General features: G+C 54.6%; 1 protein-coding gene across 3 annotated transcripts in view; it reads left to right on the forward strand.

The window, feature by feature from the left end:
- The first annotated feature begins 7,330 nt into the window (after positions 1 to 7,330).
- Positions 7,331 to 24,160, forward strand: part of TLE2 (TLE family member 2, transcriptional corepressor) — a 35,254-nt gene continuing 18,424 nt past the window's right edge. Inside the window, exons 1-8 of one of the 3 annotated variants that reach the window (XM_054013775.1) lie at positions 7,331 to 7,863; positions 8,046 to 8,143; positions 8,824 to 8,887; positions 10,644 to 10,688; positions 14,724 to 14,786; positions 15,077 to 15,151; positions 15,755 to 15,941; positions 22,326 to 22,342. In XM_054013775.1, the coding sequence (XP_053869750.1) occupies positions 7,840 to 7,863; positions 8,046 to 8,143; positions 8,824 to 8,887; positions 10,644 to 10,688; positions 14,724 to 14,786; positions 15,077 to 15,151; positions 15,755 to 15,941; positions 22,326 to 22,342 (573 nt within the window). In that variant the 5' untranslated portion in view covers positions 7,331 to 7,839. The remainder of the gene's footprint in view (positions 7,864 to 8,045; positions 8,144 to 8,823; positions 8,888 to 10,643; positions 10,689 to 14,723; positions 14,787 to 15,076; positions 15,152 to 15,754; positions 15,942 to 22,325; positions 22,343 to 24,160) is intronic. The other 2 variants (XM_054013776.1, XM_054013777.1) reach the window with 2 other exon arrangements.

Genomic DNA, 24,160 nt, shown 5'->3' on the forward strand with positions numbered 1-24,160 from the left:
CAACACAGCGTGTGAGCTGAAGAACTCCGGTGTACCTCTGCTGGTCCCATAGTCTCCATCAAGCGTTCAACCAGCCAGTTATTCCACAGATGCATGCTCATGTCACCAGGCAGCCCTCGTAGTCTGGGCAGGATGCACTTACCTAGTGATTTTTTGGGGAGCCGATTAACCCTTTTGTGTCTGTGCCATGCGACAGAAATGGCCCAGCTGGGCATGCAGGGAGGGGAGCTCTGCGAGAGAGGCAGGGTCTCCGTCCAGCAAGTGTGAAAGGACTTGTCCTCTTCTCTGCTAGGATCTGCCACATGTTGTTGTAGTAGAAAGAGCAGGGTGCATGGACACATAGTCCGACCCAGTCCCTGCCCTAAATCGACAAGACTGACCCAGGGTGGGAGAAAGAAAGGAGCATTCTCCCTATTTTATGTATGGGGAAACTGAGGCACAACAAGATTATGGGGCCAGATTCTGAAAAGCTCTTGGCACCAGAATAATGGGGCAGCTTTTAACAAACCCAGCATACCGAGCGCTATTCAGTGGCTTGTCCCAGGTCACCGAGGGCCTCCGGGGAAGAGCTGGCAATCAAACCCAGATCTCCTGAGTCCCACCCCTGTGCCCTAACCGCCAAGCCCCCCCCCCCCCCCACTCTGTGTACACACGTGCCAGGCTTGTCCCACCTGTGCAGTCCCACCAGTGGGAGTTCCCGGCACAGACATGGCCCCGCTGACCTCACCGCCTTGCTCCGAGCAGGGGCGGACGCCCACCGCGGTGGAAACACCAGCTCCCGTCTACACTAACGCTCTGACTGTTGCTGTTGCCAGCGCCGCTGCTCCTGCGGTAGCAACAGCGGGTGATTTTAGGGCTGGGGGTTCGGAGGAGTCTTAGTCTGTCGGTTTGTCAGCTCTGCCTCCTCCGATAGCCTCCATCCTGCGGCAAGTAAATAACATAATTAATAAAAGATTAGGAAGAAATGTGGCACATTAAATATTTAACCTCCTGGCTGCCTGTGTGCGGAGGGCCAGGTACAGCTGGCTCCTGTAATATTTAAGGGTTGGCTCTTCCCCGTCCCCTCCCGTCAAAAGTGGGAACTCTCCAGAAGTGGAGGCCAGGGCAGGGTGCAGCGCGGACAGGGCGGATGAACCCTTCCAGGCGCGGGGGTGCCCTGTGGGCGCGCATGGGGCTGGTTGGTGAGATACAGGCATCGGTGAGGGAGAAAAAACTCAAGCCCGCTCCAGCTGGGAACTCAGCCCCTCCCCACAGCCAGGAGCGCTCTCTGCCTTTGTGGCTGGCAGCAGAGCCCCTCTCCACACCAGGAACCTCAGCTCCTGTGAGCCTGGGAAGGAACTCAGCCCTTTTCCATGCCAAGAGCTGTCACCTCCCACCTCGGTACTGAAGAGGGGCAGCAGCTTGTCTGTCCTGGGTGCATAGCCACTCAGCCGGTGCCCACAGCTGGGAATATCTTTCCTTTCCAGGCCTGGGAATGACATGCCCTCATCATAGCCGAGGCTGGCCACTCATCCTTTCTGGGACCTCTGCTCTCCGTGGCTAACATCTTCCCTTCACGGTACAGCCCCACACCTACAGTAGGGCGTGGTCATGTCCTGGCCAGAGCGATGGATTGGGTGCCACAACAGGTCTCTTCCAGCTCAAATGTTAAGGAGCTCTGATTAGGCGAGGAAATGTCTAGTGGGCAGAGGAGAGGGCTGGGAGCCAGGATGCCTGGCTTCTAGTCCTAGCTCTGGGAAAGGGTGGGTCTAGAGGGGGGACTGGGAGACAGAACTCCTGGGTTCTAGGCCCAGCTCTGGAAAAAGGTGGGTCTAGACGGGGGACTGGGAGCCAGAACTCCTGGGTTCTAGGCCCAGCTCTGGGCAAGATGGGTCTAGAGGGGGGACTGGGAGCCAGAACTCCTGGGTTCTAGGCCTAGCTCTGGAAAAGGTGGGTCTAGGCAGGGGACTGGGAGCCAGAACTCCTGGGTTCTAGGCCCAGCTCTGGGAGGGAAGCAGTATCTAGTGGTTAGAGCATGGGGATTCTCGGGTTGTGTTCTGAGCTCTGCCCCTCACTCTCTGCTGTGCCTTTTGGGAATATCCCTTTGCCTCAGTTTCCCTTCATGTGACACAGCGAGAGAAATCCTTCCCTGCCTCCCAGGGGTGCTGCGACACTTAATTGATTTGAGTTCTCCCCTGCCGAAGGGCTTTAAGGCACAGCGAAGTCCTGTTATTCCAGGAGCTGAGACTGGGGAGGGGGGCGGCAGGGCTTCGACAGCTCCATGCATTTCAGGATCATCCCTGCTCTCGAGCCCTGAACACAGGTTTAATTGGACGGCAAGCCCCAAGAAATCAGCGCTCGGTTAGCAGTGGCAGTAAAAGGTTTGTTGCGTATTAGCCTGATGCCAAGCCAAGTGTGGTTAATACCCTGAAATCCTGGGAATTTACGGTGGTCAGGAGTGGTTGCTGGGGCGGTATCGACGCTACAGCCCATGCGCTCGCTGGCTTTCCTAATTGCAGCTTTTACATTTACGGCGAAACGTGCAGAATGGATGAAATCATCCCTTGGAATCTTTTTGGCAAAAATTCTAGCACTTTGGGGTTTGTCTTTTTGGTTTTGTCTAGGTCCACCCCCCCCCCCCCAGTCTCTTTCCTCGGGGGGGAAAAAAAGGGCCTGCTGCAATCCAGTGAATAACCACACATAGCATCTTCCATCTGTCGCTCTCTCAGTGGGTCTATAGCAGGGGTAGGCAACCTATGGCACGTGTGCCAAAGGCGGCACGCGAGCTGATTTTCAGTGGCACTCACACTGCCCGGGTCCTGGCCACCGGTCCGGGGGGCTTTGCATTTTAATTTAATTTTAAAGGAAGCTTCTTAAACATTTTAAAAACCTTATTTACTTGACATACCACAATAGTTTAGGTCTATATTATAGACTTATAGAAAGAGACCTTCTAAAAACGTTAAAATGTATGACTGGCACGCGAAACCTTACATCAGAGTGAATAAATGAAGACTCGGCACACCACTTCTGCAAGGTTGCCGATCCCTGGTCTATAGCATTATCTTCTTTTCAAAACTGGGGAAACTGAGACATGGGGACTCGCCAAAGGGGATGCAGCAAATTGGTGGCAGAGTCCAGAATAGGACCCCGGCATCCTGGTTCCTGAACTTATGATCTATCCACTGGTCCTTTCTGGCTTGATGGGGTGAGATGAATCAGTCTCTGTGACTCAGTGGTTCTCAACCTTTTCCATGCTGGGATGCCCTTTCTGTCTGGACTGAGACTTAGGCGACCTGGGTTCTATGCCCAACTCTGCATTGACCTGCTGGGTGACCTTGGGCAAATCATTTCCCTGCTCTCTGCCTCAGTTTCCCCATTTGCAAAATGGGGATAATGATGCTAACCCCCTTTTGTAAAGCATGTTGAGACCTCCCGATGAAAAGCATGGTATAAAAGCTAGCTACATTATCTAATCCAAGTTTCAGCAATATGGGAAGGGCAAGGTAGTGGTCATAACTGCCAGCATGGGAACCCCAGCTGTGTGTCCTTCCATCTTTGGTCTCTCTGAGGAGGCTGAGAAGAAGGCAGCTAACAAGGGCTGACTGTGGTGGAGGGCTTTTCCCCCTAGAAATTGGTCTGAGAACCAACAACTTATTACATGTAAGCAACCCTTCCAGCAGCCTGGGTTATACAGGAGGGCAGCTGCGGTGATCATGATGGTCCCTTCTGGCCTTGGAGTCTATAAAACAGACGTCAGCTGGTACCACTTTTTGGTCATTGCCAACCAGTTCCCCTTTATATATTGATTGGAGTGTGGAATAATAAGGCTGCAAAGGACTAATGTATACAAGCCTTTTAATCGGCTCCCCATGTGTTACAGGAGGATTTCAGATTGTCTGTGTAGGGGAGTCCCAGGAATGACATGAGACCCGTGGCTACCTCCTAACAAGACCATCATAAAACGGTCACATTTCTATAGCCTCTTGCACTGCTAAGGGTCCACCTACCTCTACAACCATGCTTCACAACTACAGACAGCCACACAAAAGCAGCCACTTCGGGGGTGGTGTGTGGCCGCTGGCCCATAGCACGCCACACAATACTGGGAGGAAAATATCAGAGGGGGTAGCCGTGTTAGTCTGTATGCACAAAAGCAATGAGGAGTCTGGTGGCACCTTAAAGACTAACAGATTTAGTTGGGCATCAGGTTTTGTGGGTAAAAAACCCACTTCTGCCTCTAAAGAAATGGGTTTTTTACCCACAAAAGCTGCCCAACTAAATCTGTTAGTCTTTAAAGTGCCACCGGACTCCGTTGTTTTTACTGGGAGGAAAGGACATTTGTTTTTTGGGCTGGGCGGGCTGTTCTTATGATCCCAGCAATTTGAAGATCTTTAACATCCCTGCAGCTGGGACAAGACCTGTGTGTAAGGGGGGCTGCAGAGGGGAACTCCGAGGCGGCGTTGACCCAGCTGTGGGTAGGAATTTTTAGGGTTCCCAGGGGCTGGATCGCGCCCCAAAAAGGGGGTTCTGTCTTTGGGGCAGTTTGAAGGGAAGAGCCAAAGATCCGCTGGGTTTTTACTTTGCTTGTTTTCACTTTCCCAGGGGGAGAGCCTGGCTCTGTTTGCTTCTCCCTCTGCTGCGGGCGCAGCCCAGTGGACAGGGAGCTGGGATGTGTGTGTGTCTGCAGAGGCCCTTTGGTGATGGAAGGTGCTGTGCTTAATGTTAAAGGGATGTGCGCCTCTCTGGAAAGCCTGATTCATGGCCAGCAGGAAAGCCTTGCTCAGTTAGATCAATGTGCTGTAATTATACCATCCAGCCACTTCGGGTGGGGATGCTGAGGAGGGAGCAGGCCCCACGTTACTTTGATTGACAGGGCAGAGGAATTAGCCGCAGGAGCTTGTGGGCAATGTAGTTTGCAGTTCCCCCTGCGCTTTGGGGTTGCTGGAGCAAGCTTGGGGCTGGAAGATCAGGGCGTTAATTTGTTTGCCAAGAGCGGGAGGGGAGGGGAGCTGCTGGCTCAGGCACAGAGCGAGGACAGCCCTGGCCCCAAAGAACCGCCAGTCGGGGGCCAGCTAGGGAGGGGAAGGATGCTGTCAATAAATCATAATCCCTAGGTTTTAGCGGCTGCAGATCACCCATCACTTTCCAGGGGCTCAGGGTCCTTCTCCCCCGTTTACAGCTGGGGAAACTGAGGTGCGGCCCAGCAGCTCTCAGTCTGTCCCCAAAAGGACACAGGCCCTGCGGGCGTAGTTTGGGGGACAATGTCCCCTCCAACAAAATGCAAGTGTGGGCTTTGCTCCTCCACACAGGGCCCCATTGGCTTGACAGGAGCGTCTCCCCCCCAGATCTAGAAGTCAAACTACGCCTACGATAGCCCCCCTGGACTAGCGAGCGGCTGGTACGTGGCCCTTCGCCCACAGGCCGGGAAGCAGCGATCAATTCCCCGGTCGGTGGGTCGGGGTGTCTATCTAAGCAGGATGACATTGAGCAGGGAAGGATGCTTGCAAATTGAGCCACCCCTCTCCCAGGAGCCCGCTAGCCCCCGGCCTCCCCCAAAAACTAACTCTGGGAGCTGCCCCAGCTACAGCAAAGGCAGGAGCTGGAGGGGGAGCAGAGAGGACTACAACTCCCAGCCTGCCCCGGGGCTGTTCCCTCCCCCACCCCCAGCTCACTCCTGTTTATCCTCCAGCTGCTCTCGCTCCTGATTAGCCTCTGAAGCCTTTGACATCAGAGACCCATGTGGGAACGGGCGGGGCCGATTGGCTGGCGCTCGCAGCCAATGGAAGCAGGACCCCAGTAGCAGAGGCTGCAAAGCTGTTTAAGGTGGACCTAGGGGCTGGTTTTCTCACCAGCACGAAGGCTTGGGTGTAATAATAATAATTAATCATGATCCTGCAGGGAGTGGGGGCCCTTTGGGAGGAGTCTTCTTCGGGAAGGAGAAGGCAGCCATGGCCTGGCTTTTGGGGCGCCTGGAAAGCCAGGCTGCCTCCCTGCCTAATAATCAGCCGTTGTCATTTAGGGACACACACACACACACACACACACACACAAATGTCTGGAGAAATTGCTCTTACAGCTATTCCAGCAGGAGGCGCTGTAGGGAATGCTGGCCAAAAGGTCGTTCACAGCTTGTCCAGGCTCAGTCCCTGCCAGCAGGCGGCCCGGGAGGGAAGGGTGCAGGAGAGGTGGGTGTGGGGACCTTCCAAGTCCCACCTATGTCAGGTGTAGCTTCACTCAATGCTACAAAATCCTCCAGGGAGCCATGCCAGTCTGCTCCCAGCAGGAGGTGCTGGAAGGGATGGCACAGCTGTGGGGTGGCCACGAAAACCAGCTCTGAATTTTTTCCCGGTCTCTCCAAGGAAGCCTGCCTCAGTGACCCAGGGAACGCCCCGAGACTGCAGCCTGGCTTGGATCACTGGGTCCGACAGAGGCTTTAAAACCCTGAGTACATTTTATGATTCTATATTGATGATGCCTTTACTGCTGTGCGAACAGCACGTGCTATTTCCAGTGTCAAGCCATGGGCTAGCGAGATGCTGCTGCGTAACGCCGGCAGACCGCTCTGCTGTCCAAAGGGCCAGGAAGCATGAAACCAGGTGGATGGAAGCTCCCAGAGGGCAAAGCTTATTAAGGTTGGCTTCATTTGGGTCGGGGGCTTACATCCAGGCCCCTTCAGATCTGGGCCCACCTGTCTGAGGCACTGGCAGTGGGGCAGCATGGATCTCTGTGGGAGTGGAAGATCCCAGAGGCCAGTGGGGTGGGGGGCCTGTATGGAGGAGAGGTCTGGGGGAAGAGACTGTTGGGGCAAAGGGGAGGGACAAGGGGGGTGGGCTGGGAGAGATGGGTGTGTCTGGGGTGCAAGGGAGGGACAGTCAGCGAGTGGGGGGACATTTGGGAGGGGTCCCCATCATTCTGGTTGAGGCAGCCCAGCCCCACACTTTAAGGGGGCCCACGCAGGGATAGAACCGAGCCAGTTTGGAGCTGAACAGCCCAGGGGACACGAAAGGCCAACGAGGAGGCCAACCTCCCCCCCCCCCCCAAATCCGGGGCCCTGTCCTCAAAGGCCAAGCGAGCAGGAGACTGAGCGGGCCAGTCGGCTAGCAACCCATCCTCCCCCAGCCCAGCAGGATGCGGGGGGGCCGCTAGGGAAGTGGGAGCAGCTGCTTCCCTCGGTTCAGTTTGCCTTCCCACCACGATGGGGAGGAGGGAGGCGGGCGTGGAGCGGGGGCGTGTGGTGGGGGGAATCTCTGCCCTCTGACACCTCTAGCGGGTGGGAAGCGTCCCTGGCATGGATCCCAGAGCCAGCAGGCAAAGCCCCTGGTGCCACCTCCTACCGAGAAAGGACCACCTTAAGGATCCGGTTCGACAGACTCCCCTGCTCTCCCTTTGCCTTGCCAGGAGGCAGTTTTCATTCTAGCCAGGGACCGCTATTGAAATCCGGCCAGATTTTCTACTGACCTTCTGTTCCTGCCTTTTTTGTGTGTGTGTGTGTGTGGTGCTTTAAGACAGATTATATTTCCCCCCAGCCCCGTGTCCGATGGGGGGGCCGAGGCGACCCGGCCAAGCACGACCCACTGGGGAGGAATTCTCTCTCCCCTTTCACCCGACGGAAATGTTCTTCGCCCCGGCTGAGCCGTACCCACAACAATAAATAATTGTATTTCAAAAAAAAAAAAAAGCCCATCGGAGGAAGATTCCAATATCCGTCCGTCCCTCCCGGAGACAGGATTCCTTCGCCCGCTTGTTCTCCTGGTGACCAGCGGCTGTTGGAGAAGTTGAAGAAGAAGCCAGGGTGGGGAGGTTAAAGAGGTGTTCTCCCTCCTCCGGTGGGCATCAATTTTGGGCAAGTCCCCCAGGATGTACCCACAAGGACGGCACCCTGTAAGTACCATCCTGGGCTCCGGGTGTGCCGGACGGGCTGGGGGTGAGATGAGGGGGGGCGGTCCCTGGGCCATGAGCTAAGGGAGAGGAGAGGGTTGGGGTTGGAAGGTGGGTCAGGGCAGCGCATTGGCGATGGGGTGGGCTGGGCTGGCAGCAGCGTTGTTGTTACTGATCCACTCTAGGCTCCGCTTCAGTCTGGGCAGCCCTTCAAGTTCTCGATTTTGGAAATCTGCGACCGGATTAAGGAAGAATTCCAGTTCCTGCAGGCTCAGTATCACAGGTGAGGGGCAGGCCGTTGGGGGAGGGGGCGGGCAGGCGTGGGGGAGGAGGCCACGGGGAAGGGACCATCCTGGGGTCGGGTGAGAGATGCAGATAGACAAGTGTCTAGGATCGCAGGGAAAAGGGGGTTGGGGTGGAGAGACTGGTGCCCAGGGTTACAGGTAAGGCAGGGGATGATCACAGAGGGGCGATTCTGAGGGTCCCAGGTAAGGCAGGGCCGGGCGCACACAAATCCGAGGGGGAGCGTTGAGGGGTCTTGGGGTCACAGATCAGGGAGAGGGACCCGGGGGTGGGGTGGGACAGGCAGTTCAGGGGATACATGTCAGGAGCGCGCCAGAGCTGCGCTCGGGGTCACAGGCAAAGTGGGAGGAGGCAGGTTCGTTTTCTCAAGCCACAGCAAGGCCTCGCTGGACTCGGTGTTACAAGGGGGAACAGGCGATGGGAGCAGAGAGGAGCTCAGGGGAGTGGGGCTGGCCGGGGGCCAGATTTATACCCTTCCAAGCCGCTGACCAGCTGGTGGAATGCCGCTGGGGACGTGCGTGGCACGGAGCGATGGCACCCGACTCCTGCTGCGGGGATGGCCCCTTCCCCCCCGCAGCGGGGCTGGGTGGGAGGTGTGCAGGGTGCAGCTTGGGGGTGGAGGTGGATCCGGCTGCAAATAAAGATGGTTTCCCCTTGCAGTCTGAAGCTGGAATGTGAGAAGCTGGCGAGCGAGAAGACCGAGATGCAGAGACATTATGTCATGGTAAGAGACCCTCTTGACCACCCCCCTGAGGGGCCCCATAATCATCCTACCGGGACAGGTCAACAAGCCATTCAGCCTGAGAGCTGGCCTCCAAGGACCGCCACTCCTAGCTGGATAATGTTGCCCTCACCTGCCTATGGGTGCTCTCCCAAGGGGGCGGGGGTGGGGAAGGGCACTGGTCAGGAAGGAGTTAACATCTATTCCTAGCAACGGTTGGTTCCTGCCGCGCCGTCTGCTGCCGCTGCCATGATGCTGTTAGATGCTGGGAACGATGCCATTTTTTCATTTGGCCTCGTAACTATTGACGTCCAGCCCTTCCAGGTGGAGAGGGGGTGGCTGGAAGCAAACCGAACCCCGAGGTCGTTTCATAAAACCCCTTCCAAAGTACTGCCGGAGGTTGGATTCTGACGTGGGCTTCTTGAAACAGCCATCGCGGAGTTAATCAGAATTGCTACTTGCCACTGCCCATAATTCCAGCAAATTATAGGCCTCCGGCGATCAGCCCGGTGGGGTTAGGGCTGAGGTTGGAAACGGGATAGGGACACAGGAATTGCCATGGGGAATTAAACCCAGGGTGTGATTCTAGCCCAATATCTTGTCTCTGATGTTACTGGCTGCTTCAGAGGAAGGTGCAAGAAACCCCTCAATAGGCAGTTATGAGACAAGCTGCCTCCAGGGAAAACTTCCTCCTGACCCCAATAGCTAGGGGTTGTGCATGCCCTGAAGCATGAGGGTTTATTTCCCTTCCAGAACACTCATTGATTCTTTAATCTTTACTGTTGTCACTCTGGCTGTCCCTGTTCATACAGATGTATGATCCCTGTCCAAATCCTGCCAAGTTCTCCACCTCAGTGACTTCTTGTGACAAGGAGTTCCGCAGGCTAAACTGAGCTTTGTCTGGAGAAAAAAAAATCACTTCCTGTGATCAGTTTTGAATTTTCCACCTTTCTGTTTCATTGACTGCTCCTTCGTCCTGGTATTATGACAACAGGGCGAATCAAAGATCCTGAACTACCTTCTTTAAACCATAATATACCTTCTCCAGGTCACCATCCTGAACTCGTGCTAGGTTGTAAGTGACTGAAAAATCATTTCCATTCGTCCGTTCCTGGTGATATGAGTTTGGTGGGTCTCGGTCCAGTCCCTGGTGGACAAGTGCCCCTCCCACCATCACAAAAACCCATTGTTGCCCTTGATGTGCATTGCCAGAGGGAGTATAGCCCAATGGTTAGCGCTGGAGCCAGAGAAGTCAACCCCTTAATCTCTGGGTGGCCCAGAGACTCCGAGTCCAGCGCTCAGAGTTGGCCTAGATTGGGCTGTGGAGACTGAACTCTCCTCCAGGGACAATGCTGAGGAAGCTTGCCCAGGTGGCTACACACAGGCCTTCAATCTCCAGGCCTGGTGAACCATCCCCCTGTCCTTGTTTTCGGCCTCCCTGCTTAGCTGAATCCTGGTCCTGTGGCCCCTCCCTCATCTGAAGGGGCGGGCCTTCTGTGGGCTCCTCCCACCTTCCCAGAACTGAAAGAGGCCAGCACCTGTCCCCAGTCTGTCCCTCAGTCAATAAATCTGGGCCTGGTCCTGGGAAAAGCAAAACTCATCTCTGTAATTGACTGCTGATGGAGTTACACCAGGGCCAGTTTGGCCGGGGGGAGGGAGCCATGTGGAGTAGCTACCAAGCCCTGCTGGTGGCTGGTTTGTTATCTGGTGGCGAATGGAGAGTCCTCTTTTAACCAGCTGTGTTGTGGTTTGCTTTCAGTACTACGAAATGTCCTATGGGCTGAACATTGAAATGCACAAGCAGGTGAGTGAGGGGGGGCTCTTGATTAGCTGGGGGGAATTGGGATAAGGATATACGAGCAACCCCATCTCTGCAGCATCTCTGGAGACTGTTCCCCATCCCAACCCCAGTTATCTCCGACGCCGACCGTTCTGTGTCTTCGTCTGGGGCTGGGTCTGAACGCGGAGCTTCTGGCTTAGACCCGGGGGGCTGGGAGAATTTGCTTAATCCCATAGGACTGCAGCCTGGTGATTGGAAACTGAGGTTCACTTGGGGGCTGGACCTCCAGTCTGCTCAGGGACTTGAATTCAATAGGCAGCCAGGTGAGGAGGACAGTGCAAGGCATTCCCAAGGCACCGTTAGCCGGCCAGCCACCAGGGCCGGCTCCAGGGTTTTGGCCTCCCCAAGCAGCCAAAAAAAAAAAAAAAAAAAAAGCCGCGATCACCATCTGCGGCGGCAATTTGGTGGAAGGTCCTTCGCTCCGAGTGGGAGTGAGGGACCGTCCGCCGAATTGCTGCCGAATAGCTGGACCTGCCGCCCCCCTCCAGAGTGGCCGCCCCAAGCACCTGCTTGCCAAGCTGGTGCCTGGAGCCAGCCCTGCCAGCCACATACCCGATTCAGCGGGTAAGCTCATGCCAGACCATGGACCCATTCACTGCTGACCTGTATGCAGCCTTGGAAGGGTTCCATTTGTATTGGTAAATGTCGATAAGCGTCAATTTCACCGCACGCGCACACACCAGCGAAAATATTTCCGTCGGTGATCATCTACATTTACAGATGGGCAAAGTAAGAAAAATCCTGCCTGAGAAGTTTTGATTTAAGGCTGTTTCCTTTGTGGATTTTGACATGTGATGTTGACAGTTTGTGTTCTAACCGTTCTAAAGCTTTAACTTTCTGGATCTCAACATCTACTGTCATTAAATATTTATTGTCGACGCCTCCCTCCCTAATTTCCTGCAACTGTGAAAATGTAAATTGATAAAACCCGGGGGGGGAGGGTGTGCTTAAAACCCCTAATTTTGTGCAACTGGGAACATTTAAATCCATAACAATTGGAAAATGCACATGGCCGAAGCTCTGGGTGTGATTATGAATTATGTTTAGTAGAGTAGCACCTCGGGACCAATGGAGGATGGAGCCGTGTTGTGCTGGTTGCTGTACAAACCCAGTGTAAGATACTGTCCTTACCCTGAAGCGCTTGCAATCCAAATAGATAAGACAGACCCAGGGGAAGGGATCGAAGGCTTAAGCAGAATGATCAATGTGATGGCTGCAAATAGCATGGTAGCGGCATGATTTTTCTTTCGTTTAATAACGTTTGGGTGGGTTTTGTTAGGAGGGGATCAGCTAAAACGGAAAGACAAGGGGAAAAGGGGGGCTGAGAAGGAGAAAGGTGTGAGGGGCAGGTGTGGAACCAGTTCGCTGGTGGTTATCTGTGTGCTAGAGATTGGCTAGTAGGTCGGTACTTCCTGCCTTTGGGTCTTAGCCAATCTGAGGGGGGCTAAGGGTCAGCTTTGTTAAGGTACTTCGGCATCTAAAGACGCAGAGCCATTGATTTCAAGGCATTTCTGAAAATCCCACTTGGGGCCTATTTTCATCTGTAGGCACCAAAAGACCTTTCAAAATCCAGCCCGCGGTCCCCTAATTAGGCCCCAGCCCAGTGGCCATTAGCACCGCTGCGCTCTTAGGCGGCTGGTTTATCTGGCATCTCCACTACAGAGAAAGCTGGGGGTGACCAGCAGGGAGCCGGAGAGAAGGCCTAGAGAAACTGAAAATCAAATGGATCTTTTTTTTTTCCTTCCCTTCCCAAAGACGCTGGAGTGTTTTTCACCATCCCGGTCTCCTTTTGTTCCAGCTGTAATTTGCTTTCCTCTTCAGATTTATCAAGCTAGTCATCGCAGGGCTGGCTGCCAGGGAAATTAGTTTGGAACGGTGCCTGACAAAGTGGCAAGTCGACTGCCATATTTCTCCAGCTGGCTCAGCCCTCCAAGTTTGCTCCTTTTGTTAGCAGGGTGGTGCGTGAGAGTCACTTTCATTCTCAGCTTCCTAATTGACTCCAAACTCTGATGGGATCCCGAGATCCAGCAGGCACCCCGGGAGCGGAACAAGAACAAACCATATTTGTTTGTTGTACAAGGCAACCAAGCTGCAGCGAGATGGAAAGGAGTGTTGCCAAGTGGTTAGAACAAAGGAGCCTGGGAACAAGGACTCCTGGGTTCTAATCCCAATTCTGGGAGTGGGTCTCAGGACTCCTGGGTTCTACTCCTAGCTCTGAATGTGTGTGTGGTCTACGAGCAGAAGACTGGGTCCGCGGACTCGGGCTCTAGTCTTTAGCTGCGGGTGGAAGTACGCTTCGGTGGTTAGAGCAGGGAGTGGGAGCTGCAGGTGACGAGCAGTGCTGCTTTTATTTCCATTGGACTGAATTAACCCCATTTGGTTTCTGGTTGCTGCATCTCCGATGCCCTGTCGCTGTCGGGTGTCAGGAGGGAAGGCTGGGTGGAATTGCCGGTGCTGTGTGCCCCGCTGGCTGTGACTGGGAATAGCCGGGGCCGTGTTACTTAGGGGGCCTGGCAGATTTTCTTTGTTCTTCGCTGGGCTTTATATTAGCGCTCGCGAGCTCTCTGCACCTCTCTCGGCGAGGCCTAGAAATCTGAGACGGAAAAATAGAGCAGACCAGCTTGTCTGTGTCCCCAGGCGAGTGCCAAGGTGGATTTGCTGCATGAGGTTTAAATGTTATCGAGCTCCGAGGCTTTTACTGCCTCCCTTGGGAAACTGTTTTCGTGCAGGAGGCAGTGTATCCAACGGGGCCGGGCACGAGGCTGGCAGACCTGGGTTCTACCCCTTTGAGACTGTGGGCAAGTAACCGCCCCTCGCGGTGCCTCAGTTTCCCCCTCTGGAAAACTGAGATGATTGTGTTGTCCCCTCTTCAGAAAGGGCTCTGAGATCAGTACAGCTGAAGGGCTAAGTGTCATCATGCATCTAAATAAACACCAGTGCATAAATTATGTCTAGGCAGCCCACCAGCCCTGGCAGTTTAGAAATTCCATGAGTGGGGGTGACGGATCAAGCCCAGTGCAGGGGGTGGAGCAGGTTTTTATATCCCTAGCTATCGCCCTGTAGGGAAGAGCCCCAAATCTCCCAAGCAGCCTGCCAGAAAGAGCTCAGTGTCGGGTGGATGAACTGTTTTGCCTTATTTTGAACCCACTCGAACTCACTGTGGGTTGGAAAGTTTGACTCCAGCTCGAACGCTCTTGGTATCACGTTCCACTTGGCAGGGAAGGGGGAGAAACATCATTCAGAGAAGCCAGTCCTCTCTAGGGCGGTCCCTCTGCTCTGGCCGTGGGCCAGCCGAGCTTCGGGGCTCTTCTGTGCCCCGCGCTGAGCACAGCCTGTCGTTTGGCTAGGAAGAGTTTTTCAGTTGACTCAGCCGTGAAAGACAAGACAGGTGTTAGGTGAGCGAGGAGAGCCTCATGGCTACGGCGCCGGCCTGGGGCTCAGGAGATCAGGGTTAAACCCTGTCTTGTGAGGTACTTAGTCTCTCTGTCTGTTTCCCCATCTGTGCAACGGAGATTATAATGGTCCCCTCCTCCGAGGGGTGTCGTGAACTCCGTGTGTCTGGGTGGTGGTGTTAGGGGGCAGACGAGAGACCCCCTAGGAAGTGTTCTGGGTGAATACCAACTCCTTTGGCAACCCCCAGAAAACAGGGGTTGGCCAAGCACCCAGCCCTCGTACCAGTGGGCAAAAGGCACAGGCTGCATGCAGGATCTGTGCCCGGCAGGAATGGTGGAGCCCATGAAATCCAGTGCATGTAATACCCGGGGACATGCCCTGCAAAGTCCCCACCAGGACTCTGGAGCAGAGATCCCTTAATCCATCCTGGTCTTTGCACCGAGCCCCGCTGCAGGCCGGGATGGGAGTTTGGGAGTTTATCCCAGGCTATCAACATCGCTCTTAGCCCTGAGCCTGGGGGGGTGGGGGGGGCTTGATTTAAAGAGCACCCGTTCTTCTAAGCAGCGCCAGCGCTTGGCATGACAGAGCTGCCTTTTGCCCTTTCAGGCGGAGATAGTGAAGAGGCTGAGTGCCATCTGTGCCCAGATCATACCGTTCCTGACGCAGGAGGTAAGCGGGCGGGCGTCGGGCTGCCTGGGGGATGGGTAGAGTCGTAGTGCAGTGGCGGTGAAAGACACTAGGAGGCGCTAGGTTGCACTGGGATAAAAAGTTGTGCTGTGTGAAAGGGAGATCCCAGGAGGGTGAGCGCCTCTGGGGGTGTTCCCCCTGGGAGGGTCTCCTGGACCATAACCCGGGAGGGGGCAGCTCCGCCTCGTCCCCCAGAGGCTCAGTTGTCTTTTCGATGGGGCGTGAGCTCACGCCCGGCCGGGCTCCTGACCCGCCGTGCCTTCCTTTCCCAGCACCAGCAGCAGGTGCTGCAAGCCGTGGAGCGGGCCAAGCAGGTGACCATGGGGGAACTGAACAGCATCATTGGGGTGAGTAGCCCAGCAATGGGGGAGGGGAAGGGAGTTTTGATCAGGAAATTTGGAGCCAGGATGCCCCTGGCAGGGTAACCCCAGACCACAGCTCCCGGCTCCTCCCAGCCAGCTGGATGGATGCTCCCGAGTCCCTTGTGTCTTCCTCCTTTGCAGCCAGACAGTCGTCCCCCCCTGCGGCGCACCACTCAGTGTCCCACAGGCAGCAAAAGGCAGGAAAGTTGGGTGGAGGGGAGGGAACATCATGGCCTCAAGGCGGCATTGGACAGGCCTGGGTGGAGACCAGGAGCCTTCTGACAACAATGGCCAAACTCCCAGTGACCTAAGAGCTGCTCCGGGCCCTGGGCAGGTCTCGAGGGGAGCTGTTGAAATCGCGCAGGGAGCCTTGGGGGTCATCCTGCAGCAGAGAGCCTGATCACCCCCCACCTCCGAGAGGGTGTCCCTGTTTGTGCTCAGCCCTGGGCACCGTTGGCTCATGGCTGCAGCTGGGCGAAGGATCTTGGAACTGCTTCGGGGCGGGTAGCGGGGCTAAGGGGGTGGGGCGAGTCCGGGGGAAGGACGTCTCGTAGCAATACCCCGCAGCCCTGGCTCTTTCTCCTTCAGCAGCAGCAGCTCCAGCACCTCTCCCACCACGCGCCTCCCATCCCGCTCACCCCGCACCCTTCGGGCATGCAGCCTTCCAGCCTGGTCAGCACCTCGGGACTCCTGGCCCTGTCGGGGGCACTGGTGGCCCAGTCTCAGCTTGCCGCAAAGGAAGACAGGGCGGTTCAGGATGCTGACAATAACAGAGGTAAGGGAGAGGGACTTGCATGGTGCGGGAGTGGGGAGGGACAAGGGGCAATTAGCCCTTTGAAGCCTGAAAGATGCCCGTTCCTCCTGGGGGGGCAGAGTCAGGCTGGCTAGGGCGTGGACTGGAGGGGAAGTGATTGGTCCCTAAGGAGCACTGCCATTTGGTGTAAGCCAACAGCCCCCACACCAGGGGCCTTCAGCAAACCACAGCAGTGAGAGCAGACGTCGCCCCACTCTGCCCTTTACCCAGGGCTCATTGGTGTGCGGCAGCTGCCGGCTCCGGCCAGGAAAGCGCCGGGCGCGGCGAGTGATAGATGAAGCTAATTAAGTCTCTGGAGCCTCGCGAGGTTGGCGCTCTTTTTGACGGAGGGAACAGCTGCGGCGCCGAGTGGACCCCGGAAGGCGCGCCCGTGGGCAGGACGTGTGCCTGGTGGTGTCCGTGAAACCCGTGCACAGGACGCGTGTGTCTTTATCGGTGTGCCCCATGCATGCAGGGGTGTATGTGCCACTGTACGTGCGTGGATTTGTGCACACGTGTGAGTGTGCGCTCGTGAACGCGCACGCAAAGGCGTGTGTGATGGGCTCCACTGGGGCGATCAGCGGAGCTGCTGCTGTTTCTTTGACGCTTTGCCCCGTACGTCTCCCCGGAACGCTCCGTCGTGTACCAGGGGCTTTAGCTAATAAGGATCCTGTTATCCAAACCGCTCCTTAGTCCTGTCTCCAAACGGTTTGGGGGGAAGATGCCATTAACAGCCTGCTCTGGGGCTGCAACCTGTGCACTGCCACTCGGGGACGGGGGGGACTCCTATCAGCTAAAACCCAGCTCGTAGTCTCCTCCGCCCAGCGTGGCCGAGGATTGGGAAAGCCGCAAAGGTAGCACAGTGGGCCTTTGCACCTCCCAAGGATCGGTGCCGACTGGCTCGGAATGGGGGAGGAGGGGGAGGTATGGAGCCAAGCAATGCTGGGATCCTCGGGTACCAAACAGGGCAGGGAAGATGCCTGAGAATCAGCTTCCCCAGCTAGCCCGAGCCAGGTGGAAATCAGGAAGGAGGGTGGCCCTGCTACATTGTGTGTGACATCCACCCCCTGGGCATCTCTCCGGGCTGCATCAGCGGCTGCGACCTCCAGCGCTGCCCTCTCCATCTTTCTCGGTCACTTCCTGTCATTGTTGTTTGACCCTTCCGGACTCAGCCCAGCTTGTTCTCTGTGTCCACCTGCTCCCTGGGCAGACATTGCTTTGAAACTGAATGAAACGGCCACCTCCACCTCCCGTCCTTTCCAGCCTCTCGCCTTCCATGGCTCTGGTCCTGTGTTCCTCCTCTCCCTGTCCGACGTCGGCGTTTAGCTTCCCCCTCTGTGCCCACTGCTTCCAGCATGCTTGGTCAGGCCAGCACCACACTCTGGCTCTATGTCCATGCACTCAGAGGGTAACTCTTGCCAGCTGCTCTCCGCCAACGCTCAGCTTGGCGAGGGGCATGGCATAGGAGCCTAGGCAGGTAGTGGCATTTGGTATTTCCCACGTTGTTTTCAGATAAAGATGCCCGTTGCCAATGCATACCGTTCCATTGGGCCATCAGCGTGACATTATATTGATCAAGAAGCCTGCCTGCTAAAGTCCTTACTGCCAACCCCAAATGTTCAGCGCTCATGAGTCAGGCCCACGAAAATCAGTAGATGGTTCTAAAAACGGCGCTGGGTTCTATGTCTTTTTCCTTCCACTTCAGACCCATTTTCAAGCTTTTTCTCCACAGCTCCGAAGGCTAGAAATTAATTTTCTCCACAGCTCCGAGGGCTAGAAATTAATTTTAATTAATTTTGGTTCCAATGAAAGTTGAGATTCTTGGGCACTCGCCTGACTCCAGGAGCTGGGGCTTTAAGAACATCACTAACATAGTGCAAGACTCAAGAGTTAGGAACAGTGTAATAAACTTGGAACCGATGTCCTCTGTTCCAATGATTTATACTGTGCTGTCTCGCAAAGGGTGGTGGAAGTTAACAATAATAGATCGTTCTTCTCTGATACCTTTTGTAGTAGAGCTGGGCGGGGATTTTTTTTGCTCGGAAAATGCCGATTCACTGAAGATGGAATTTCTGGTTAAAACTAGAGAGACTGACTCTGGAGACCAGTGGTTAAGGGTGTGAGGGGCCCAGGTTCAAGTCCTTGCTTTAAATCAGACAAAGCAGGGATTGGAGCCTGGGTGTCTCGCAGTCCTGGTGAGTGCACTAGGCTATTCTGGGGTGGAGAGAATCCATTTTTCCCCCCCTCTCCTCTCTTGCATGTGTGCGCTTGTGCTTGCTTTCTCTCTTTTCTCATGAAAAGATTTAGAAGGGTCTCACTTTTGTTCTGATAACAGAATGAAACCAAAGGTTGAAATGGAGTTATTTTCCAACCAGCCCTACTTTTTAGACCAGCATCACAAAATGGTTTACAACCCCTTACTTACTATCTTAATAATCGTTAAATTAGCTAAAGGCTAATGTTCATGTCAGCTACTGTGGGTCATCATAGAATCTAGCTCTAAAATGCTTCTTATCCAGACATCTCAAAGCACTTTGTGACAGAGGTTTTGCTATCCCCATTTTACGTATGGGGAAACTGAGGCATTGGGTAGTGAAGTGCATTGCCCAGAGTCACCTGGCAGCCTAGTAGAAGAGCCAGAAATAAAACCCAGGGCTCCTGGGTTGCACACTGGTGCTCTGTCCACTAGGCCATGCTGCCTTTCAGTAGGGGCAGTGTATGTTAAACATAGGTTGCGGTTAAGAGGGATAGCTCAGTGGTTTGAGCATTGGCCTGCTAAACCCAGGGTTGTGAGTTCAGTCCTTGAGGGGGCTATTTAGGGAACTGGGGTAAAAATCTGTCTGGGGATTGGCCCTGCTTTGAGCAGGGGGGTTGGATTAGATGATCTCTTGAGGTCACTTCCAACCCTGATATCCTATGAGTGTGTTCTGAGCCCTGAAGGTACTAGAAATGTTGTTGTGATTTATTTAAAGGAAACAAAAAGGGTGATTCAACCATTTGTTTTGTTTCTTTACACACCGGGGTCCCCATGTAATGTTAGCAACCCAAACACGACAGGACTAGCCTGGTTTATGAGACGCCAGAAGCGAAATGGACCAGTCTAAGGTCTCTGCTAAATTGCAAACAAACCCTAGACTGCAAACTCTTTTTTGTCTTTTCAATAAGTGTTCCGGTGCTTCGGCCGGTTCCCTGATGGAGAACCCTCAGGTGCACACAACGGTTACATAAATAAGAACAAAAATGATGAAAGGGAAACTATGTTTTTAACAGCAACAGAGAGTCCTGTGGCACCTTTAAGACTAACAGATGTATTGCAGGATAAGCTTTCGTGGGTGAATGCCCACTTCGTCAGACGCATTATTAAAAGCAAAACTAGATCATTTTAAGTGGCATAAGTGGCACCAGCAATCGGGTGTGAGCGTGTGTGTGTACACCCTCCCCACACGTAGGTGCACGCTTTTAATTTTGACAGTGTCTCTTTAAGGTGCCCCCCCCCCCCCCAAAGAAAGACAACAGTTGGAAGAGGAGAAAATCAGGCTTTACTCTTTCTTGCTTAACCCTTTGAGAGCCAGACAGGTAGGCCGATGGATGCTTTAAGACAGGGGTTGGCAACCTTTCCGAAGTGGCGTGCCGAGTCTTCATTTATTCACTCTGATTTAAGGTTTCGCGTGCCGGTCATACATTTTAACCTTTTTAGAAGGTCTCTTTCTATAAGTCTATAATATAGAACTAAACTATTGTGGTATGTCAAGTAAATAAGGTTTTTAAAAGGTTTAAGAAGCTTCCTTTAAAATTCAATTAAAATGCAGAGCCCCCCGGACCGGTGGCCAGGACCCGGGCAGTGTGAGTGCCACTGAAAACCAGCTCGTGTGTTGCCTTTGGGACGTGTGCCATAGGTTGTCTACCCCTGCTCTGAGAGGAAGCTTGTCCTGTGCACTGCTGGGCTAGACGCGGGCAGGGCCGGCTCCAGGGTTTTTGCCGCCCCAAGCGGCGGGGGGGAACCCGCGATCGGCGGCAGCTCAGCCGCGCCACTTTCTTCTTCCGCAGCAATTCGGCGGCAGGTCCTTCCCTCTGAGAGGGACCGAGGGACCCACCACCGAATTGCCGCCGAAGAGCCCGACATGCTGCCCCTTCCCCTTGGCCGCCCCAAGCACCTGCTTGCTAAGCTGGTGCTTGGAGCCGGCTCTGGATGCAGGAGACAGTAGGTGCCCTCCTATGGGCTGTGTTGTGTTGGATTAGATGGTCCCTTTTGCCCTTAAAAACCCGTGCAATGCTACGTACATCTAAGGGGTAATCCTAGTATCTCGGGGTGAATTATTCAAGAACTGGTATGATTAAATCCATCCTGCATTATGAGATTGTAATCCCCACCCCCACCCCTTTGTGCTGACCAGTGAGTCCTGGAGCGGTTAAATCTGTTCGGAAACCCCCATCTCTTGATTTCTGTCTGCTTCATCCCTGAGCATCTGTCCTCCTGCCAGAGAAGATTGGGATTCTGCTGGGAGAACCCATTTATCCTCTCCAAATGCTGATGCGATCATTACCAGCCAGGATCTTCGGGGAGCAGGAGCGCTGTACAGACAACCTCCGGCTGAAATTTGCAGCCAGACCCCTGGTGATCTCGGCTCAGTTGATGAGATGGTGTTTGTGTCACATGCATTGCATGCAAAAGAGGCCTGGTCAAAGCTTGGGAGGAGGAAAAGCACACACAGGGCCTGTGGGTATGGGGATGCACCTGGCTTTTTTCTACAGTTGTGTCCAGCATCAGTTAGCCTGTCTCCCTTTAGCCAAGGTATTGTGTATTTACCTCCTGCCCCCGATCTGAGTATCCTCAAACTTTGGGGAAGTTCAGACCCTCCCCTTGTAGCTAACGGTCGCGCTGAGAGGGGAGGAAGGATGGTCTAGGGCAGTGGTTCTCAGCCAGGGGTTCGCGTACCCCTGGGGGGGGACGCAGAGCTCTTCCAGGGGGTATTCGCTTAGTTTGACAACAGGCTACATAAAAGGCAGTAGTGAAGTCAGGACAAAGTAAAATTGCATACAGACCATGACTTGGTTATACTGCTCTGTGTACTATACACCGAAATGTACATACAATAGTTATATTCCAGTTGATTTGTTTTATAATTATATGGAAAAAAGGAGAAAGTCAGCCACTGTTCAGTACGAGTGAGCTGGGACACTTCTGTTCTTGTATGTCTGATTTTGTAAGCAAGTCGTTTTGAAGTGAGGTGGAGCTTGGAGGGACGCGAGACAGAGCAGACTCCGGAAAGGGCACAGTAGTCTGGAAAGGTGGAGAGCCGCTGGGCTCGGGGAGAGGGCTCTAGGCTGGGACTCGGGAGATGTGCTTTCACTTCTCAGCTCGCCCACAGATTTGCTGTGGGACCGTGGGCAAGCCACTTCATCTGCTCTGGGCCTCAGTTCTCCATCTGTGAAATGGGGGTGATGTCCCTACTGTGTGTTTTGAGCTTTACACAATCAGAACAATACAAAGACACGGCACAGGCACGCCTGGGCTCCAAATAACCGTTTTCTCTGGCCAGACATGGACAAGGCCTAGCTGCTTTGGCTGGGTTCTCGCAGCTTCTAAAACACAGAACACGGTGAGCACCACTAGAGGGCTCACAGACTACTCAAAGGGATACCACCCAATTTCTTGACACTGCACTCTCCCTATCTCACTTGGGTATTCGAGTACAGTCCGTTACTGATTGTGAAGTGCTAGAATACACACTGATGAGACCCGAAGAAGCACCCTGATAGAAAGTAGCAAATCCAGGCTACATGGAGATGTTGCAGTTCCCGTATCGCTCACGAGTACAAGCAACATCAGCCCTGCAACCTGGGCCAAGGATCAGGGGTTCACGCTGTCCTCCACCAGAGAAAATTTGCTATTGTTTTACACAGACAGTTTCTCTTTATGGTACAAGCTGCTACATCACAGCCCTCAGGCTTTGGGGTTCTCTAAATTCCTGCTTGGGGGCTGTGCATCAGACTCAGATGGGTGTGTCTCAGACGCTTACCTGTGATTATGTGGGGTGACCAGACCAGGGTAACCCTTGATGCTGGAATGAAGCCCAGTGGGTGAAAAGATCTAATTCTATTCCCAAGTGATCTGGACCATCCATTCACTAGTGCAAGGAAATGATTGTGCCCCTGTAGCCGGGTTGCCAGGAATGGCTCTGTCCAGCCTGTCCTGGCTGGCAGAGAGCCCTGATTACTCTGGGGACGTACAACCCAGCTCAGACCTCTGCGGCTTGGGCTTGGCCTTGTGACATCAGAACTAAATGAATCTCTTTGTTCTCCCTTTGTGTTTTCCCAATCTGGGGCTATCTACGCACCTGTGTCTGCCTGCTGGATGGACCCCAGAGCGCACGCCAAGCCGGGTAAGCCATGCGACGGGGGCCTGGCGAGGACCTGTCTGGGTGAGGGTGGATATTAGCTTAAAGGAAGGTGTTGGACCTCAAGCAATGAGCGAGGGCTCATACTGAAATGACAATCTTGGTGCTCTGGCAGGGTGGGCGCGTCTCATCCCCTCCCGGCCTGCAAGGATCCGGAGACGTGAGGTCAGCTGGGCTGTGCACAGGGCTGGAAGCTGAGTTTGAATCCCAGCTCTCAACCTGAGCCTGGGCAAAGAGGCCTTTGGCTTTCAGTGCCCAGCGGAGCATTGGAAAGCAGAGGCTAGCCACAGTGCAGGGTACTCTGGCCAGGCCATAGGTGGGACCAGGTTTGGTGCATGGCCCTTACACCAGCTATGCCCCCTGCATGGCAGGTGGATTCCCGGGGGGCCGCCCTTTGAGACCCCAGAGCAGCAGAGAGAATGAAGGGCCGAGGGGTCGCTCTGTTGGTGAGACAGATTCAGCCAGACTCCATCTTTGGGTGTTTTCAGGAAGAGCCGTGAGTGGCGTCTTCTCTCCGAGCGCTGCGCCCGGCTCCCTTCTCTTGTGGTTGCACTGGGATTCCCAGGAATGTTTTGTTGCCTGACCTTTTCAAAGCAAACAGCCCCGAGATAGCATTCCTGCTGCCCTTTGTTTTCAATGCCAGGGCTGGAGTCTGAGCCGTGGCCTGGGGGGGAACCAGCGGGAGAGAAACGGGGATGTTTTCTGCAGCGCTCGGGATCCACATTTAATTTGCTTCTGTGGACAGATTATTTCCAGGGGCTGGGGGTGGAGTTGTATTAAAGCCAGAGAGCCCCATTTGGAGCTGGTGTCAATTGGCATCGCTCCGTTGACTTCAGGGAAGCTACCGCTACCTACGCCAGCTGGGGGTCTGACTCCAGGGGGTTCTCCCCTGCCTCGGGGGGCAGACACCAGGGACTTCAGTTGAGCAAGGCTGATTGACAGCAGTTGGGGATTGGGTCCCACTGACTTCAATGGAGCTCTATCTGGTTACACCATCCGGAGATCCGGACCCATTGACATAAATGTAGCTACAGCTGTTTGCACCCGCTGAGTATCTGGCCCAGAACTGGAATTTGCACCAAGGAAGCAAAGATCATTGACGCATTCCCCAAAGAGCTTTGCTTTTCCCTCTTGGGGGTGAGGAGGGATTGGCTGGCTCGGGGAGGGGTGCACAGGATGGGACTTGCCCTTGGATCCAGCCTGTCTGATGGCCTTGCGGAGTGTGTGTGGGGGGGTGAGTCCTGGGCCCGCGTTGGTGGAGAAGGATGATGGCCTTGTAACGAAGACGTGGCCCGAGGAGCTAAGGTTACTAGTTTGTGCCACTGAGTCACTTCCCTGCTCGGTGCCTCAGTTTCCCCCAGCTGTCAATCGGGGACTGTGATCCTCACAGGGCCGGTCTGGAGGCTCAATTGTCTCCAGAAGGAAAGAGCGAGGGACGTGCCAGGGGTGACTTGTCCCAAGGGCTGGGCTTGCAAAGGCTCCGCACGTTGGGTGCTGTTTGGAGGAGCTGGGCCCGGTGGGTGGAGGCTGAGCACTTAGCAAACTCGGCCCCTGGCTGGGAACTTGGGCAGAGAAGCTTGGGACTCGTGGACCATAGAGGCTGAATTCCCCTCCCGTTCCTATCTCCAGGGTGGGTGCCGGCTGGCAGGAGCCGCGAGGCGTGGGAGAAGCTTGCCGGAGGGCTGCCCTGGGCTGGGGACGGAGGAATGGGGACTGTCATGTACACACAGTAATAAACATGGCTGGGTGCCTGCAGTGTGTAAAACAGGTTGCATCCATTACACCCTTGTGTCCGCTGAGGGG

Source organism: Malaclemys terrapin, chromosome 24 (assembly GCF_027887155.1).
Source record: "Malaclemys terrapin pileata isolate rMalTer1 chromosome 24, rMalTer1.hap1, whole genome shotgun sequence".
Taxonomy (NCBI): domain Eukaryota; kingdom Metazoa; phylum Chordata; order Testudines; family Emydidae; genus Malaclemys; species Malaclemys terrapin.